The sequence below is a fragment of the Micropterus salmoides genome, unplaced genomic scaffold (assembly GCF_014851395.1).
Source record: "Micropterus salmoides isolate LMB-PRFRI ecotype aquatic unplaced genomic scaffold, ASM1485139v1 Ms_hic_scaffold_15, whole genome shotgun sequence".
Taxonomy (NCBI): Eukaryota; Metazoa; Chordata; class Actinopteri; order Centrarchiformes; family Centrarchidae; genus Micropterus; species Micropterus salmoides.
In genome coordinates this window covers 11304597-11323646 of record NW_024040596.1, presented here as the reverse complement: position 1 = coordinate 11323646, position 19050 = coordinate 11304597, and the positions used below count along the sequence as shown (strand labels likewise).

Genomic DNA, 19050 nt, shown 5'->3' with positions numbered 1-19050 from the left:
AGAATGCCTTTTCTCAAACATCCCACGTATTAAGAGGGAAAAAATTAATTATTGCATCCATTTGAACCTTTATTAGCATTCTTTAACCTAACTTTTGTCTTGAGTTAAGGAAACTGGAAAGTTTTGTTTTGGGGGAATGCAAAGGAATTCTGCCAGGTACTGTGTGGCAGTGTTATCGTCACTGAGGACAACTTAATCTCAACTTTGTTAATAATCAAGGTATGGAGACTAGGCATTGCTCTTTGGGGGACAGTCAACCATTGCTAAGGGCTAAATCTCCTCTTCATTGAACAACCCCTATGTCAACTGCTGCTTGTGGTTTGGGTGAGGATGTGGTGTACTGCAGGCAGTCATAAATACCCACCATGTTAAAGAATGGTGCAGGACAGTCTGTGCTAGAGACTGTTAAGTGTTAAGTGTGAAGTAAAGGGGTAATCTATTATTTCATACAATAACTTCCTGATGATTTTTTTAGGCTTTTGGGGTGTAAACATCTGGAAAATAAACCACTCTGTCAATGTCATGTTTTTGAACCATCAGTGAAGATGATGGTATGTGAACCCGCTGGAACCATGCAACACTGGAGACTGTGGCCATAACGGGGTGTATATGGTCAGTGTGAAAGGCTCAAAGTAGCAAGTAGTTTGAAGATCTCTTGACATTGTCCATTGTCCAGCTGTCTGAACTGTATGAATGTGTTTTGTTTTTAAACAATACATAACTTCTCAACATTTTCGGCGGGCTTTGTACATTATAGATATCAGAAACGCTGTGTGTTTGTATGAGGTAGTTTTTATTAGAATGAGTGTTGTATAACCTATTTGGTTTGGGCTGAGGCAGATTTGTGGCTCTGGTTGAGAGACTTCCTATGTCTGGTTCCACTGCCCATGTTGCCTCTTCTGCAGATCCTGTTTGACAATAAGAGCTGTTTGGAGGTGTCAAAAGCATTGGAAACTACTGCAGTCCACACACACACATACACACCTAACACACAACACCAAAACACCCATCACAGTGGCACTAGAGTGACAAACATTAACCAGTAAACAGCATGAGTAATGAATAAACCAGGGCAGAAAACAGATTTTACTAAACAGAAGCAATGTATACTTACAAGCGACCTGATAGTGGTTAACATACACATATGACAAAGCTGTAAAGAATGGTGTATGGCCACTGTCATTTTTGAGTTCCTTAGAATCAATGTTACTTTTGTCTAAACTTCAAGTGGCATAGCCTTTCCTCTGGGTTTCATGTTTCAGTGCAGGGAGCAGTTCCAGATCTTTTTCAGCAGAGTGCGAATCCACAGCAAGATTGTGCAATTGCATGGTGACAAGTTCTATTCCTGTTTTTCCTGCCAGGTGGTGGTGGATGTTTGGACTGGCCCTTAAAACTTCACACACACACACACACACACACACACACACCAGCAAAGACATGCACACACCCAGTTCGTTTCTGTTACACACCCATATTTTAGAAGTTAGTAAGGCTTGTTGGAGCACTGTAGAATCACATGCAATAGTTTTGTCAAGTGTGTGCAGCTTATGTTTGATGTAATGTGAGAACCTGGGAAAAGATTAATGCAATTCAGTTACTGATTGGCGTAATGTCAGTGTTGAAACATTGGAGGTGAGATAGTGGAAGGGGTGGTGCTAATGTCCTTGAGAATCGATGGGGAATACTGGGTATTAGGACATTGCACCTCTGGCTCTTACCACAGTGTCAACCCACTTGTCTGATGTAACAAGTTCAGTGGTGGGATTGTTGCGATGTTAGCAATGGAATGAATGAAAGGTCCTCAAAAAATTCTCAGTTCATGCAAATAAATACATTAACTTCCACAAGGTTGCTAAGCAAATAATATCTATGTTTGCATTCAACTGGAAGTAAAGCTGCTAGTTAGAGACCATCCTTTTGACACCTTGAGCACAGACACCATGATGTTGGTGAGGAAGACTTAGTGTCATTGCAAAGGCCTCTGGGTAATGGTTTGTGGTCAGAGCGCTTAAAAGACCGTGGGGAGGAAGTAGGACTGGGGGAACTTCCACTTTCCTTCCTTTGCTTACCCGCGTTATGCAGTCTAGTGGGGAGGAACTATGGGGTGAACAACACACTCAAAGAGATAGCGAAGTAGAGAGAAGCATTTAAGACAAAAGCAAAATGTGCAGCTGCATCTGACTCTAGAAAAGACAGTGAGGAAGTCAGAAGAAGAGCAAAACACGGTTAAAGAGAGAGCAAAGGCAGCAAGTGCAAGTTTGGGAAGTAAATAAGATCAGCACGCACATTAGATGGTTCTTGGTAAGTCAGACTAATAGAGTGGGAAAGAGACAGAGAGAAACAACAATAGAGAAACTGAGAGAGAATGAGAGAGAGGGATGAATGCATTTGACACAGGAAGATAGAGAACGAGAGAGAACGTGACAAAAAGAGAGAAAGTGGGGTTTTGTAGAGCAGTGCACACCTGCTGATCAACTTGAACTGTGAAAATACACTGGGAAGCAAGACACAGTTTGAGGGCTGTCATGCGGCCGACAGCTACAGGTTTATTGTAGGAAACTGGCACTGGGATGTGGGGATACAGGCACTGGTGGTTTGACATAAATGGATACACAGCTGCAATGAGCTGAACTGAAAACAGGAAATAAACGTGAAACACAAAACCATTTTTTTTTCTCGCACAGACCAATAAAGAGAAGGAAGTGTCATCAATTCAGTACTATAATCAGCCTACTAGGCTGCTATTCCCCTGCGGGGTATGTTATCAGGTTTTCGGGGGTGGGACCTAAAAGGGGTCGACAGAAGGAGTCATGTTCAAAATGATCACAACTGATTTAAAGGCCAACCGCACATACTGTAAACCAAAGTGGAAAAGTAAATGTCAGCCCTTTGTGTTATTCCATTTGCATCAAATTCATTGCTACTGAATGTGGGCTGGGGAGAGTGCGTTGGCCCCTCCCAGTATCTGTATTTTTTTGCACGTTATCATCAGCCAACATCACCTCAAACAACATTCTCTGCACCACCATAACTCTTCAGTTGTCTTTATAGTACTCTGCCTTTTGTGATGACATGTTTGAATCATTGGCACCTTTGTGCTGGATTTTGTAGTCAACATGTGTATAACTGTCTGTAAGGTATCAACACAGTGGGTCACACACATAGTTGTTTCTGTACAATGATGATGACGATTCGTCAGTGAGTCTGAAAGGTTTGGCATTACTGTACTTCTCAGAAGAGGCTGGGATGATGCTGTTACTCAAACTGAAGTGTTGTCACTGCTGGTAATCCTGCGATTATGATGTAAATGATTTCTCAAATGAAAGACCTGACTGTAAAAAAAACTCAATTAAAAAGCTTGTGCTAAAAGCTCAAAATGATGTGGTGGTCTTTTTTCTGTTTATAACTGTTGATATCTTAAAAAGCAAATTAACACAAGGTAAAATTGGCTACAGTTGAGGTTAGAGGAGAGTTGGAGATGTTTGCAAGACAACAATATAAATCAAATAGTAATTAGAGTAACATTAATTATAGTAGTTCTTGCTGTTGATTATTTTGTATTTATAAGTGCTAGACTCTGCCAGTCAGTATTTCACACATTCAGCTTATCTTGCAACTCAGGGAAAAGTTAAGAAAAAAAAGCTGTTGTTGCAAGTGCTTTTGGCACACTTCTCACCTTTGGTTTTTCAAATGTCAGCATGTTTCCCGTGGTTGCAGGCTGTTGGGTCAAGAGAACAGTGGAGAAGATGGAGAGACTGACACACTTCTAACCAGTCTGCGGCCTACCCGAATGGCCCTCTTCCAGAACAAATAGAGCACTATATAAACAAAAACATTTTCTATGAAGACTTTCAGAATAAGAAATTTACTACAATAGATGAGGGAAACTGTTCATAATGTTTGAGTGATTATTACACCCCCAGGGGACCCACTTTAAAAGATAATTGTTTTGAAACTAGAGGTATGTTCCTGCTTACCAAAAACGCTGATTTCCCAACTTGTCTCACTGTAGCAGTATTAATTACAATATTCTGCATTCTGTGGTAGGTTAAATTGGGAACCCAAATGAAATTATTTTCTACATCTTTTTCCAATGTTATTGTATTAATCACATCCACCATTTTACTGTCACCCCCTCAGTGAAATGAACCAGGGTCAGTGCACCTTCAACACTAATGCATGCCTCTCGTTCTCACCATTTTCTGTTTGAGATAAGAATATTTCTCTCACAGGTGGCGCGATTACAAGGGCTGAGAGAAATTGACAGGCACGTAATTTATATTATATGTATGTATACAGTTCTCTAGTCTGAAGTTAAAATTTCTCTTTAATTATAATAATCATTTGAACATTTGACAGGAACCATGTCACTTTGTGAACAAGAGTGACTTTATAGCCACAGTGATGTTATTCATATAATGTAATGAAGTATTTCCTCAGTCCTAACATCAAAGCAGTATGTTTGTAAATCTAACTAAAAACAATTTATGGTTGCCATATATTTCTGTGTTGCTGGTTAAACTGGTTTAAAAATTCTTAATTTGTTTTAAATTACAGAATATTATGGCCTGTTTATGTACATTCAAACTCAGCTCAAAGCTGTGACTTGCATATGGCACTCAGTTGTTTTCAAAAGCATGTTCGCTCTTTGAAATGAGTTCTGGGACAGTCACCATCGCAAACAAGACGAAATAGCCTAAATGTGAATGGGGTTCACATCCAGGTACTTTAACCAATCTCAGCTTTTCTGCTCTTAGTTCTTAGGAAGGGAGCTTGAGCTGCCACATGTCGTGCTGAATGATTTTACAAGAACATGAGATACTGTAAAGCCTGTTTATTTATGGAACTAGCTCACATGAGCAGCCATGTATTCATCCACTGCAAAGTGAGTTCAAGCTGTATGGGTTCAGAAAAAAAGGACATATTCGTCCGTGCAGCACGTGTCTGCTGTAAAATGTATACAAGAAAAAACTGCCAAATGTTTTGAAATGTCACTTAGAAATCCTCGCTTTTGTCTTGTTTGCTATAAATCTCACTTTTAAGATATTTGCGGCCCACAACACATTGTGTCAAAGGGAGACTTTGACTTTATATGTTGTGTCTTTGTGAAGGATCCTTGTTTTGTTTTAGCCAGACATCTCTTCTCTATAGGATTAGCTGAAAGCTGTAAAGCTTTGTGACAGATCAGTTTGTCACTTAACGATACAAGAAACACACTTTAAGACACACACACACTCAAGATGTTAAAACATCTTATTTCCCCTTTTTTCAGTAACTGTGCTATTGGGTGTCTACTTGCAAATGTATCATACCCTTTCTCTTACTGCCATCCAGTGGTGACTTGTTGCAGTCAAACATGAGCCAAACAATAAAATTATATAAAACTATAACAAATATTCTTGTAGTTTTTGAGTATAATACACTTTCAAAGATTATATTTATAAGTGGGGTTTTGTCTTTATGTTTCCAGTTGATTATGTTGGCCAGTTTTTGTTTTAGTTCATAAAACAATTGGGGAACTTTGTTGCAGATATTGTGACAGAATTATTCCCACTTTGTCTCAACTGTTCACTATTCTCTTCTATTCCATTACTTATGTCTGTTTGTGTCTCTGGAGTCCGTAACTGCCAATAGAGACACCCATCCCTCCTCCCCAGCAGGGATGATAACACTTCCACATCTATCCTGTGGATGGCAGCGGTGTAAAGGAAACCCCTTCGCTCTCTGCTGATAATTCCTCTCAACCTCACCAACCCAAAAGCGCAGTAGCAAAGCCCATTTCAGGTAGCCATTAATAACTTGAGAAAAGTCCTCTCTCTGCCTCATCCTGAGGTCTCACTTGACAAGGTTGGCCTCATTTGAACTTTTGACCAACCTGTAATTTGCAATGTAAGCTACCCAATTTACAACACCTTCACAATGGCCTGTGCTATAATGATTACTCATCACTGCAGTGCAGGCTTCAGAGAGAGAGAGAGAGAGAGAGAGTGTGAGTGAGTGAGTGAGTGAGTGAGTGAGTGAGTGTGTGTGTGTGTGTGTGTGTGTGTGTGTGTGTGTGTGTGTGAAGGGGTAGATGATATGGTAGCACCGTAGAAAGACTACAGGCCTACTATAGGCAGTGAAATTGTCAAAACAAGAATACGTATCTGAACACCTTTCAGTAAAGTCATATACATAAAAGCACAGTCACACATCACTGTGTAAACATCGCCAACTGCATCTGAGCTGCAGAGATATTAGTGCTGCAGGCATTGATATGACTGATAACAATGTTTAAAGTCTGGTGTCACTTCAGTGAATCAACAGACATATGAACTCTTGACCTGCTGTTCCTTTCCCACTAAAGAAAAAGAAACATGATGCATCACCCTCACCCTAAAACTGAACTGGTGGTTTTGGGGTTTTGAGCAATTCCATCACAATCCACTGCAGAATTAGCCCGCTCCACTCAGTGGACTGCAAGCATTCGTCAGCAAACTCTGCAGTGAGATGCAACTCGATGGCAGTCGACGTTTCCCCTAATGGGAAACAATTACACACTCAGTGGCTTCTTCAGTGACTTCTGATGAGACTCATTCACTGAGGAAATGGCCACGTAATCATGTGTGTGTAATGCGCTAACGCTGCTTATTGCTCACTGAGTCGGGCTCATGCTGAGCAAGTCAGAGCTTCAGTGGACTCTTTAGCCACCATATGAGTTTGATGAGAAGAGAAATGTGAAGGGAAACAGCCATCAGTGTACAACACGCACACTCAGAGAAATACCTCCAGTGACGTCGACGCCACTTTAAATGTTTCCAAGCAAATAAGTCTCCCACAAAGCCAAATAATTCCTATTGCTTCCTCTTTCTCAGTAGAGTGACTATGTGAATAGATTACACTGGGAAACGGGCACTTTTTATGATTCATACCCAGCTGGACTCCGGCACTGATGTAAACACTCAAACAGCCATGGAGACATGCAGGTTGTCATTTTAAGCTTCAGTGATAGATCATAGTCATTTTCCCAACAACTGGTTCAGCTGTCTTAAAACTAGGACTTGATAGACATGATAGAAGCTATTGCTCTTAAATCTGAGTTTAAATCATTCATTTAAATAACAGATGGATTCTGTTATTTAAATGAGTGAAGATTTTGAGATGTTTTTTTATTATAGTATGTACAGCTGTTAGGCCAAAGTCTAATCTCACATTTTCTTTTTCACATATTGCAGCATATTGAATTGATTTTGTGACGCTAGACCCCCTGCAAAACGAGCTATTTTCTTATAAAAATCCGTCAGTTGTTATCTTAATATACAACCAGTAACTGATATTGACAAGCAAAGTATGATTTAATGTTACTGCGTGAGAATTTCATGCCTTAACCTATGCAACAAGTCTAAAGCCATGTAACCCTGAGGGCAATTAATTACATCAGTGTGGCTGCTGATAATGAAGTTATCTATCATCAGCAGCTACAAATATTTTTGCATTAATCAAATCTACTATTTATAAAATTACCAATCTGAATGCTACTCTCTCCACTGATCTGCTTTTTCAATTCCTCTACGATAAACTCTGATGTGAATCACAAAGCTTTCTGATTCAGCCATGACAACTCAGACTGGTTTGCAGTACAGATATTACCATTTATTTATTACCATTTGCATGATGAGTGTTAGGGTTATGATTACCAATCTTGCATATATCATGTTGGTTATGAATACAAAGATGATGCAAATAATAAGCAACAGTGTCACTTTTTATGTCTTGGATTCCAATGTGGTGATTTAGAGAACTCGTTGGAAAGTTATTCAGAAGCTGGTAAATTCTTCTGGTTTAAGGAACCACCTTTTACCCAATGGGTTATTTTAATAATTATATTGCTCATCAATGACAACCATATGAAATTAGCCAGAAACAAAACCCTGAAAATTGCTAATGTGACTTTCTGGGAAAAAATAAGAAATTATTTGTCAAATATATTTGCATTTAGTGCATGCAAGCATACTGATATTAATTTAGCCTTCCCTCACTGCGTAAAAAGACCGAAATACTCTGAGGTGTTTTGATAGTCCTTTAGCTCTTCGGTCGCCTTCAGACTACTTCAGCATTATCTATTCAACAAACCATTTTGTTTTGACAATAACAAATGCCTCTAAGTTTTTGCAGCACTGGCATCTAAGAAATGAATATAATTTTTGTTTTTTGAAAGAAGTATTCATCTTCTTTCTCCCTTGTTGTTTGGAAAAGATAGGAGCACACCCAGATATAAAAGAAGACCTGTGGTCCTGCTTAGAAAGAAGAGATTCAGTACTGAGTGCTGTCTTTTGTTCGTTTGCTGCTGAGACACAATTTTATCTATTGGAAATCCCACTATTAACAAACTATTAAAAGGACATTGTATCTGCAGAAGCAGAGAGAGGTCAGTGACAGCTTTTATATGACAACATACTAACATATCTCCAAGGAACAGCATCTGTTTTGTTTAACAGTGTATTTGGCTTTCCTGCAATTAACATTTCTTTTCTGCTTCAACTGTGAGTCAAACATGTTTCGATTATGTCACAGGTAGAATAATATATAAAAAACAATTAAGAAAAGGCTAACAAAAGTCCAAGTTGGCTATGAATAACTAGCAAATAATCAGTTCAGGACACGTATTTCAATCCTAAACTGCCTTCATCTCTGCAACATGTGGCCGGGACAGTTTATCATACTGAAGGTTTATCTAAGTGTGGGGGAGAAGTGCTATGCTGCAGGGAGAGATTGCCTTTACTTCCACAGCACCAACAGAGCAAAACAATGTGCCGCATGATAAAAAATTGCTTCATAACTCTCACATTGTGTGTCTGGCATCATTATGAGGCACAATAGCCTCTGGAGGGCCCCGGCTTTTATTGGCGTGCCTCTTGCAGCAGCAAAGTCTCATCCATTAAACAAATCAGGGGGTTATGTATTAGATTAGCTGTACAGCAGGCATCGGGGAACGCCTAGAAGAACACATGAAACCTCGTCTCATTCCCTCTCATAATCCCCTGGAATAAATTACCTAATTGACAGCATTAGGGTGATACTGTCAGAAGGTGCCTCTTAGAGCGTAATGTATAATGAAAATACACAACGTTGCTAAATTGCATTTTTGGTATTAAAAATGATAAACGGCAGCCATTTGGGGCATATTTAGAGTGAGGCCTCTCCTCATAGCATGCTGCCAGATCTCATTTTTCCATATTTCTTAATAAATTTGTGGTGTCAGTGATATTAAAAGCTCATTTCTGCTGAGGAATATTTAATAAAGCTTCTGTGTGATAGGAAGCCAATGTCACACAGAGAGTCAGGAAACTAGTTGGTGGCAGCTTGGATCGCCCACCCCCTACTGTGTCACCATGACCTATGAGGTGAGAAATGGACTGCCCCCCACTGGTGAAGGGTCAATACTGCAGCGGAGATTCAAGAGGTGCCCCTCACAGTTCAGCGCACTATTCATTCTGCAACCAAGCTGAAAGCGACAGAGCCTTTTGACTTTCTCCAAAGTGAAAACTGTCTGCATCCCATTTTCTTAAAGTGTTGGGTACACTTGGCTCAGTGAAGATCAGCTCACTGTTCCAGGATCAGAAAAAGCACCAGGCCAGGGAGTGGGTGTGTGTGTGGGCGAGCGGTATGCCTTCCTATTAGAAGCAAACAAAAGCCTTGAATGATTTCTGGGGACGAGCAACCTGCCTATAGCTAACAGAAGGATGTTTATAGACATGAGCAGATTATTGCTCAGGCAGATACTTTGATGTAATGGAAAATTTAAATGAAGGTAAAATGCCTCCTCCAGTCATAATAAAGCTTACTACCACTTTCAGAAGAGCATAAATATCACACACACCTATAATAATAGAACTTGCTTGCAGTTGACAGTACCTGTTATGGTGCTTACACATTCAATCAATCTTACAGCATAAGAATATACTGTGTTGCAGCTTAAATAAGTGGTTTAATCGTTCAAATTTAAAGGTAAAATGTCATTTTTGTAACTGTGAAAGTAAATACAGCTTTACTTTACTTTACTTTTAAGACTCTTACGTGTGTGTGTGTGTGTGTGTGTGTGTGTGTGTGTGCGTGTGTGTGTGCGCGCACAGAGAACTTAGGGTGGGGGGACAGTCAGAGTGCACGATTTCTGTCCAGATGTGTGGACATATTGTAACTACAGGAGGCGTTCACCCTTCTCCTAAAGTGCGAAAGTGGGCAGCAGCTGGTTCAGAAAGTAATAACCTTTTGTCACATTGTTTCCTATGCTCCCATTATCTTAGTTATTTTTCTGTCACAGCAAAGTCACCAGTTTTCAAACTATTACAAATAGCTCAGTGGGCACAATAATAGCATTATCTAAACGTTCTATTTGACTTTTATTTGCGTCATTTACACTGAGCCACCCTGGAGAAATTATTACCCTGGATATGGGGAGATATTACCTTCAGCAGTAATGTACCCTGATAGCTGGGGAAAATTTGAAATCTTTACTTATGATGGTTGTCATTTTGCTGTCAAAATGCCTTACCTTCATTACCTGATCATGTTGTCTAATAAAATTAAACAAATATAGATAGAAGTAGTCATGGGATCAACAGCAAAATTAGAATTTAAATCAATATAAAGGTGATAATAATGTAATAAAATGTATTCTGATTCAATGCATCACTCACACTAAACTCCAAAAGTTCAGTGCTGACAGTTCAGTTCAGTATTAAATCAGCAACACTTTCAATATGAGGCTATATCTTATCACATCTGGATAAGATCTTCATAAGCGCATGGAAAGACACCTATAAGTGATATTCAGCTCTATTTTATCCATTACACCTATACATCCTTCTGGCAGCATTTTATAGCTGCTGTGTTCAGTGTGACAGGTGCAAAGGAGCCGACGCACAAATTCGTGGGGTTTTGGAATCTTGTGTCAACCAATAGCAGCGCGCATGGAGTTGTGGCTGGCGGGGTTTAGGTTGATCGTCGGGCACCTGTGCCAATCACATAGTTTGTAGGAGGAGTTCAGGAACTCGGAGGTGTGTCTGAAGAATACGAGTCTACAGCTGCATACTGTATCCAAGTCGGGGAGTAATGGCATGAGTACTGCTTTATACTGTTTAGACAAGCTTTACAGTGCGCGCGCTGGAAACTAATACTCGACTTCTTCTGCTCTCACGCCAGTCACAAATTAGGCCGTCAGGCACTGCGGGGGGAGGCGGCGGACTGTAAGACAAACTGTAAACTTAGTCAAAAGCGACTAAAGTCCCCCAAACTCACAGGCTGAAGAGGCTTCGAACGCAAACGATTCATCCTTGCTGGCTGTTCCAAGGGAGGATACACTGCTGGACATGTGAATTTAAAGGAGATACTTGCTAAGCACAACAATGAAACCAACGACTACCCCGTGTTGCTTCGGCTTTCTCCTGACTTGCTTCTTGTTTGGGTCGAGCTCCTCACAATCAGGTGAGTCAACGCCGTCCATCTGCTCTCCGGTGCGCAGTTTTGTGTATCCGTGGAGCTGGTCGGTGCGCACTGAGCGCACTGGGACAACTGTTCATGGAGCATACTTTTCTATTACCGTTGTTCTTTTTATGCGTATAACAAAGGCTTTAGGGCTCGACAGATAATTCGGCAACTCCTACTGCCATTTTCACAATTGGTAAGCATCCTAATGTTGAAGAAACGTCTAAATCACAGCCTTGACATTCCCCTGACAAGGGACTGGCGTACATAGCGCTGTGATACTGAAACACAGGTGTTTGAGCAGATGGCAGCGAGTAGCAGGACATATCTGTTGTGATAACCTGAATGCATCCAAGCGAGGGACTTGCTCTGTCTTCTTCGTGCACAGAGCGGCACTGTTGAAGTTGGAGGGAAATGAGAGCATTTGATGTCCATCACACGTGTCTTTAGACACAGTGTGGACAAACACAGAGGAGTGACAGCCGTGCTTTACAACAGGCTACTGTGCTCTTGTCTTCCCTCCTGTGGATTGACAGGCTGTCTAATGCACGACTAGTTTCAAAAGTTCTGTCTTGACTTTTTCTTCCCCTCCTGACTAGTTTATCCCAAAATAACAGATAGTAGGAATAAAAAAAGCTGGTACCCATACACAGTCATTTCTTGGAAATATCGGTTGGTAGAACAGTGGGTTGTATTCACCAGGTCTAAGCTTCAAGCCTTGTCATTTCAAGGGCACCGGCTTGATCAAACCACTTTAAGTCCTGCTGTTTGGAAAGAGTCTGTGGTTGTTGTGTTTTAATACTGATCTTTGTAACTCTCTCACCTGTACAAAGGGCGATAACAGTGGTGAACATTCATCCATATGCATTCTGTAATCGGGATAAAAGCAAAGCGGATTACCGTGAAATTACATTATTTCTCATTTTATAGTGAGTCCCCTCGGGGATCCTGTGGTTTGGCAATCAGCTTTGCAGCGCTCAGGACTTTCATGCTGGCAGTGGCAGTACCGTTTGTGCAGTGCAGCGGCGCTCTTTACGCACAGGGAAATATGGATGCGCTCAAGGAGTGAGCTTGTGTGAGTGAGAGATATTGAAAGGCTTGTAAATAAATAGACACAAGCAAAAACCACCATCACCCTCGTCGTCATCATGCATAATCACCTTTAGGCGAGACGAAGATTGAAAGGAGACTACTTATAGCGTATAAAAGGACATGCCCATTATTTTTCTGTGGGAAATTTGTCATGTATGAGTGGGTTTCTATATGATTTCGCGAATTTGGCCTCGCTGTTTAAAATATAATAATACATTTGTATTATTCAGGTTGTTCTGAGTGAAACGCTGAATGAGACATTTTGAAATCAATCATCAAATGTGATCTCATTACCAGTAAATGCGCACAGTTTACACAGGCCCGCCACTGTAACATATGAGGGGATCCGCGTCCAGAAGAGCCTTAAAGGGCACAGCGGGTGATTGAATAAAAAGTGAGGGACGCGTTTCATCCTGTCATTTTACGCACAGAACAAAGCCCTTGTGTTACAATGACGAAAACACAGTCCGATTGTTGGTGGGCCAATGTTGGAGAAACATTGACCCATGTCTCGAGGTAATTCAGGTAACACCCCCCCGAAGGAAATTCTTATTTATTTGTTATTGGATTTAGGGTTAAATTTTCACATATTTTACTACATTTCGATAACACAAGCTTATTTGTCAAGAATGCTGTTTTTGCCCAAACAAGCTGCAATAGGGATAAAATAAAACACCGCCACAATAGGGCCGCTTCGCGCACTTGAGGTTGCAACACATTGTCAATCTAACGCATTTCTCGGAAAAGGAGAGAATCCAGCATACATATGACATTGGCAATTGCCTCTCACACAAACAGGCTGATATCATCACCTGGTAGAGCTCCACACATTGTCAAATGAATCTGGAAGTTGAAAGAACACTGAAGAGAGTCAGAAAGACGCAGACAAACGTAGGATGATCGGCTTATATTGGTGAGAGAAAGAAACGCTGAGAACTGCAAAGTGCGCGAATGAGTGGTCGGATTCGCTCTTGCGCGTGCCGTAGCCGGAGGTTTTTGTATGAGGCATGCAGCGAGGAAATAGGGAGCTTCTTTGATATACGCTTGCATCTCCCTTAATGTGTCATTAAAACGTGAGACTTCTTGATGAAGTGGACTAAAGTTCTGTAAAATTATATTGCCTACCATGTCACATTTTCAGCATCTGTGAAAATCAGAACATTTTCCAGACCACCATGAGCTTTTAGTTATTGCTGAATAGCATACAAATTCTGTAACTTTCACAGCCCACAAAGAAAACCATGTAACCCTTAAGTGGAACACACAAATCACCTAAACTGGAGTTAATGGGTTTTCACATGACAGCTGGGGCACATGTCTGCAAGATGCAAGTGGACCACAGAGTCCCTGCACTGCACTCTGCTCTTCATTTGACTGCAGATATATGCCGGAGCAGGAAGATAGTGGTGGGAAGTGCATACAGCTTTGAACCATTTGTGCGCAGGAGTCATGTTATCTGTTTCAACTGCAACTGTGTGTGTGTTTGTGTGTGCGCGTGCGCGTGTGTGATAGATAAACTATGTCCATAAATGACCCATTCTTTTTTCCTAATTTAAACCTAAACTGGAAGTTGAGTTACATTTTTAAAGAATTCTTCTCAGAAGGTGCACTACCTCCCAAAAATGTAATGGAAGTTTAATAATAGTTTGGTGGCTATACCCTCTACCATCCTTGATTTTATAGTGTCCCCCACCCACTGTTTGCAGGACTTGAAATTGACAGTGCAGTTCCAGTGCAGTTCCAGTGTGTAGCAGATATGTTCATCAAAATGTTTACACCAATTCAGCAGAGGCACAGTGAGAGACTCATCTACAAAAAGGAGATATGTGGATTTGTTAGTTCTATTTTCTTTTTTACACTTCTTTTGCACCATGTTGCAGACTGTCACTTCTTGTACAACTATTCTTCGTTGTGTATTTATTTTTCTTCCACTCTGAAGGAAAGAATGGTGTCACATTTAAAGGCCTACACAGCTCTGCTACATCACAAAGACCTCTTACAGTCATATCTTTGCCTGCTGTCGCCTGATAAAGGAGCTTTGACCCTGGACTGCCACCAGGCTTTTTATTAGAAGAATGGCAGTCTTTGATTAGGTGGTGATCCACTTCCATTTGTTGGATAAAGAATGTGAACCTTTGTGCTTTCATCTTCTCTGTCTGTGTCTGTGTGAGAGACAAGGAGCAACATAAAGCGATCCACCACACGGAAATATCTGTTAAACTAATATAGAATTTAACAACAAATCCTCCTGTCTTGATTTTGCAAATTGTCATGATGTGTTTTCAAAGTTCATCAGTTCCTGGTGACGCACAAGATGTGATCATTTGGTTAATGTGATAAGTGATTAGATGTAGAATACCGCTTTATTGTTTCCCCCTTTCTGGTGATTTTGCGTTGACCTTTCCTTTCAATGACAATAATAAAGACTGATAGACATACTAATACTGTCCTAAAGTCCATACCTTGTCATATGTTACTGACAGCCAAACGACATTTGCTGCAGACAATAAATTTAAGCCATATTTATTGTCTTTTCCTCTCCTGGGGATTTCACCCTGCAGCCAGATAAAGAATAACAAACTGTCTGTTTATGTAATCTAGACTGTGGTTTCACTGTGAGAGTAGTGGAAACCATTAAGTTCCCTATAAATCTCTCCACTTCTCAACAAACAAACTGCTTCTGAACCACTGGCATCAATAATACAAGTGTAGCACCCACAACAAGGCCCAAGAATCCCTAATAAGATATCACTTTAATATTTCAACAGGGACTGAAGATGTGTGCGGCAGTAGCCCACTCAATAGTGAGTCAATGGCCTTATAGTACCTCTGCCTTATTATTGTAATATTCTTTAATTACTACCACAGGGATGTTTTATATTTGTTTTAAAATGTGTGCGATTACCACAGATTTCTTTTTTAAGGGTGACAAGAGAGAAGTTGGTAGGCTCATAACCAGCCAGCCAGCAGAAATGATTGGATCATACCCTACGTGACCTTTATGAGCGCTGCGCCCTCATTTATCACCTGCAGTCATAAATGCACCATACATGTGCATGTGTTTTGCCATGCATCATTGTCAGCCATTAAATTTCCTTTTTGTGTTGGATGTCATAATTGGATTAAAGCATGTCTGTACAGGCTTAATTTTGCCAGCTGTTAATCAAATGTGTGTTTAAAATGCAAATGCTATGTTTGTAGCGTGGTTTACAAACAATTAGATTACCACAGATTTGATGAGGTTTATTGAAAATGGAAGGCTTTCTGCTGTTTTTCATTCCCTGTATGTTGCTCTTGCTTTCATGGTTTCTCTTTTTGCTTTCAGTAAATTGAGTGAGCTTTCAGTTTGTGTGTGTGTGAGAGAATGAAAGGGAAGGGGGCAAGAGAGAAACACACAAATAGAAATACTGATAGCCTCCGTGCAGCACAGGCACCGAGTGCTGAATACCCAGCAGCCAGAGTCCTTCATTAACAAGGTAGTGCAACCAAGACAAACACTAGTGAGGAATACACCACAGCTAGTTTAGACAGATTGGGGACTAAGTTTCAGCAGCGGGGAAATAAATCTGCTGCTTTTTAATTAGGTTAGCAAATGTGCATTTAGGGCCACCAAGAAGAGCTTGCAGCATGAAAGACAATACTATTCTCAGGGCTTCTCCTACCATTCAGCATTTTTTTAACATGGTGAATTGGGATCGTCATAAACAACACTCCAACAGGCCAAATGATGTTGTGTCATACACAGTGCAGATTGTCAGTCAAAAATCCCTGGTTCAATTCTGTTATTTCTATGAGTAGTAAAAATAGCAGACTGTGTCGACTCAGCCAGCAAGAGAAGTGAAACATAAACAGAAACCATACCTTAATCTTAATGCGAAGAAAACTGAAACAAGTCTTAGCAAAATTATACAAGTTGGAAAACTCTTCTCCATGCATCATGCTGCAATCCCCAAACATTTTCTACTTTCTTGCCTTCATCATGGAGCAGCCATTGGTCTTCATCTTTGTGTGAGTATGTAAGTGTTCTCAAAATTAGGTTCATGGGTTCGTCAACACAAATGCACACCAACATTCACAGAAATGTTACAGGAAAAAAGGGCTGTTGCTTTCTTTCTTCTGAAAATGTCTGGGGTTTGTTTTGTTTTTTTTGCAAGATATCAAACAAACAATTGTTGCAACATTTTTACATTTAATATTCGAAACAGACCAAGTTTTCTTGGGAGGTTTGCATAATATTGTTTGAAATGTAGAACATTGTTTTTTATAGCATTCACACAAAGTTGTCTGTCAGTGCCAGTGTGCCTCACACATTGGCGCACACACTCCGAGACTCACTCCCACACACTTGCGCACATACCCACACACTCATGCTGCCTTCACCCTGGGCCATCACTCTGAAGTATAAGGCAAACGTGCGAGATCCAGGCCCTTGATGAAAGCCTCACTCCTGTGTTCACTAAACAATGTAGAACTGAACGTATCGTGTATATCTGTCAGTTTGTGAGACTTTTGATCCCCTTTGTTATTGCTAATATTCTTCTTACATTAAGCCCGTCTGTCCTCCGCATCCTCCTGGAGGGTTGCAGAAGTCTGTCAGGCACCGACCCTTTTGACAACCACGTTTTGAGGGTTTCAGAATGTGGTGACAAAGGGTCTGGTAAAAATGTGCATGTTCCTGTATGTGTGTTTGTGTGTGTGGTGACTGTGTCTGTCAGTGTTTGTTTGTGTGGCTGCATGGTTGGAGGTAAAGAGGGAGACTGACAGACTAACCGAGTTCCAGAGACTCTCTCTCTCTGCTCTAGTGTCTGCCTGTTCCTCTTCCTCCGCCCACCCTCTGCCTTCATCTGTGGCTTTGTAAGCCTCCACATAATGTGGTAGCATTAAAATGACAATAGAAATTATGGCTAATCTTTGTTAAGACATAGTCATTACCGCCACGTTTTAGAATGAGAGTCCGATGATAAGAGTTGGGCTGCCATGTTTTCTCTCTGTCTGAAGCGACAGCCTGACATATTGGAGTGATGTGTTTTATTCTCACTTTTTTGTGTTATTTTTCTATTCCCGCACAAAGTTAATAATGGTGGCGAACATATGAAATGATGATAATAGGCTGACAACTTGGGCATGAAAGACTGGCTCCACCTTCAAACGAGCTTTTCATGCAGTTCTGCGTGTGGGTGTGTGTTAAAGGGCTGATTTCTCTCAACTCTCTCCCTCGCTGTCTCTTTCCTCTTTTAGTAATCCCCTTATAAAATATTCATAGCTAATCTGCATTTACAGTGTAATTACAGACTGGCTTTTGAATGATATCGGATATGGCCAGGACTAAACACACGCAAAATCTGAATCATTGATTTGGTGATTTGTGTACCTGAATAAATATGAAACAGTCTTGAGGTGTGTTATGTGGGTTAAAGTTTTAAGTAATGGTTTAATGTTAAAACAGCATTTTTAACTGATCAGTCAGTCAGTACAATTGTAGCAAGAGTTACCATTTCTTTTCACGACAAGAACCCACAATTTAATGTTACATTTTATTATTAATTTATCTTCGGGGCCCTGCATCTGAAAAGAGTTACTGTAAATTGTTCACTGTCTATGTTGGTGCTGTGCACACAGTTATTATGAAAGCTCCAGCAGAATGAAATATGTCACAAAACTGTCCCTGTCTTTTTGCCCTCACTGCTCAAACTCTGTTCCCGTCTTTTGAGCACTGCTGGCCTCCGTTTAGTGGTAATGGAGCGGTGTGCCCTGTATGCTATTCTTGCAGGTCGATTTTTCACTTGTGTTAGAGGAGAGGGGGGTGGCATCCTTTTAAATGAAGCACTTGGCGTTTGTGACCTGTAATAAATGAGTTTGCAATCAGTCATGGCAGCTGTAAGGAGACATCTGGGAGCGAGGGGGGGGGGGGCATATTCAGACTTTACTGGGAGACAGTTTATCTATTCAAGGATAACAAATGGCTGCACCAAACATGCTATCTGTTAAACGAAAAATAATAGTTATCATATTGTAAAAACTTAGCTGTTTACTATACAAATATCACAGGATGCAGAAAGGTTAGGATGCAGAAACTGAAAGGTTATATGATCAAGATTCTTACTGTAATACAATCAAAAAATATATTAAATCACCATCTCACCATTGAATACCATAGGAGAAAAATATAAAATAGAGTACAACAAGCACGGTATGAGTTATGGCTGAGGAGCATAAGCATAAGCACATGAATATTAGAAAAGTGCTCATTTTTCATCAGGGACGTAGATGAGGAGAGGTGAGATGAGGCTGCAGTAAAGAAAATGAAAAGAATGTCGAACATTACATTTATTTTAATAATGACAATCATCTATTTGTGTGTTTGTACTTTGAGTGTTCATGAAGGCAGTGATCTTATTCGTGCTTTAAAATCTCTTTACTGACACACTCCCCTCCACAACACACCCACTGGGTTACTATATTAATACTGAAAGATCAGTTGATTTCACAAAAGTG

At 40.5% G+C, this 19050-nt stretch overlaps 1 protein-coding gene across 2 annotated transcripts in view; it reads left to right on the top strand.

Moving 5' to 3' along the window:
- The first annotated feature begins 11086 nt into the window (after positions 1-11086).
- Positions 11087-19050, top strand: part of erbb4b (erb-b2 receptor tyrosine kinase 4b) — a 362769-nt gene continuing 354805 nt past the window's right edge. For both annotated transcript variants that reach the window (XM_038720293.1, XM_038720292.1), the window contains exon 1: positions 11087-11463. In XM_038720293.1, coding sequence (XP_038576221.1) covers positions 11385-11463 — 79 coding nt within the window. In that variant the 5' untranslated portion in view covers positions 11087-11384. The remainder of the gene's footprint in view (positions 11464-19050) is intronic.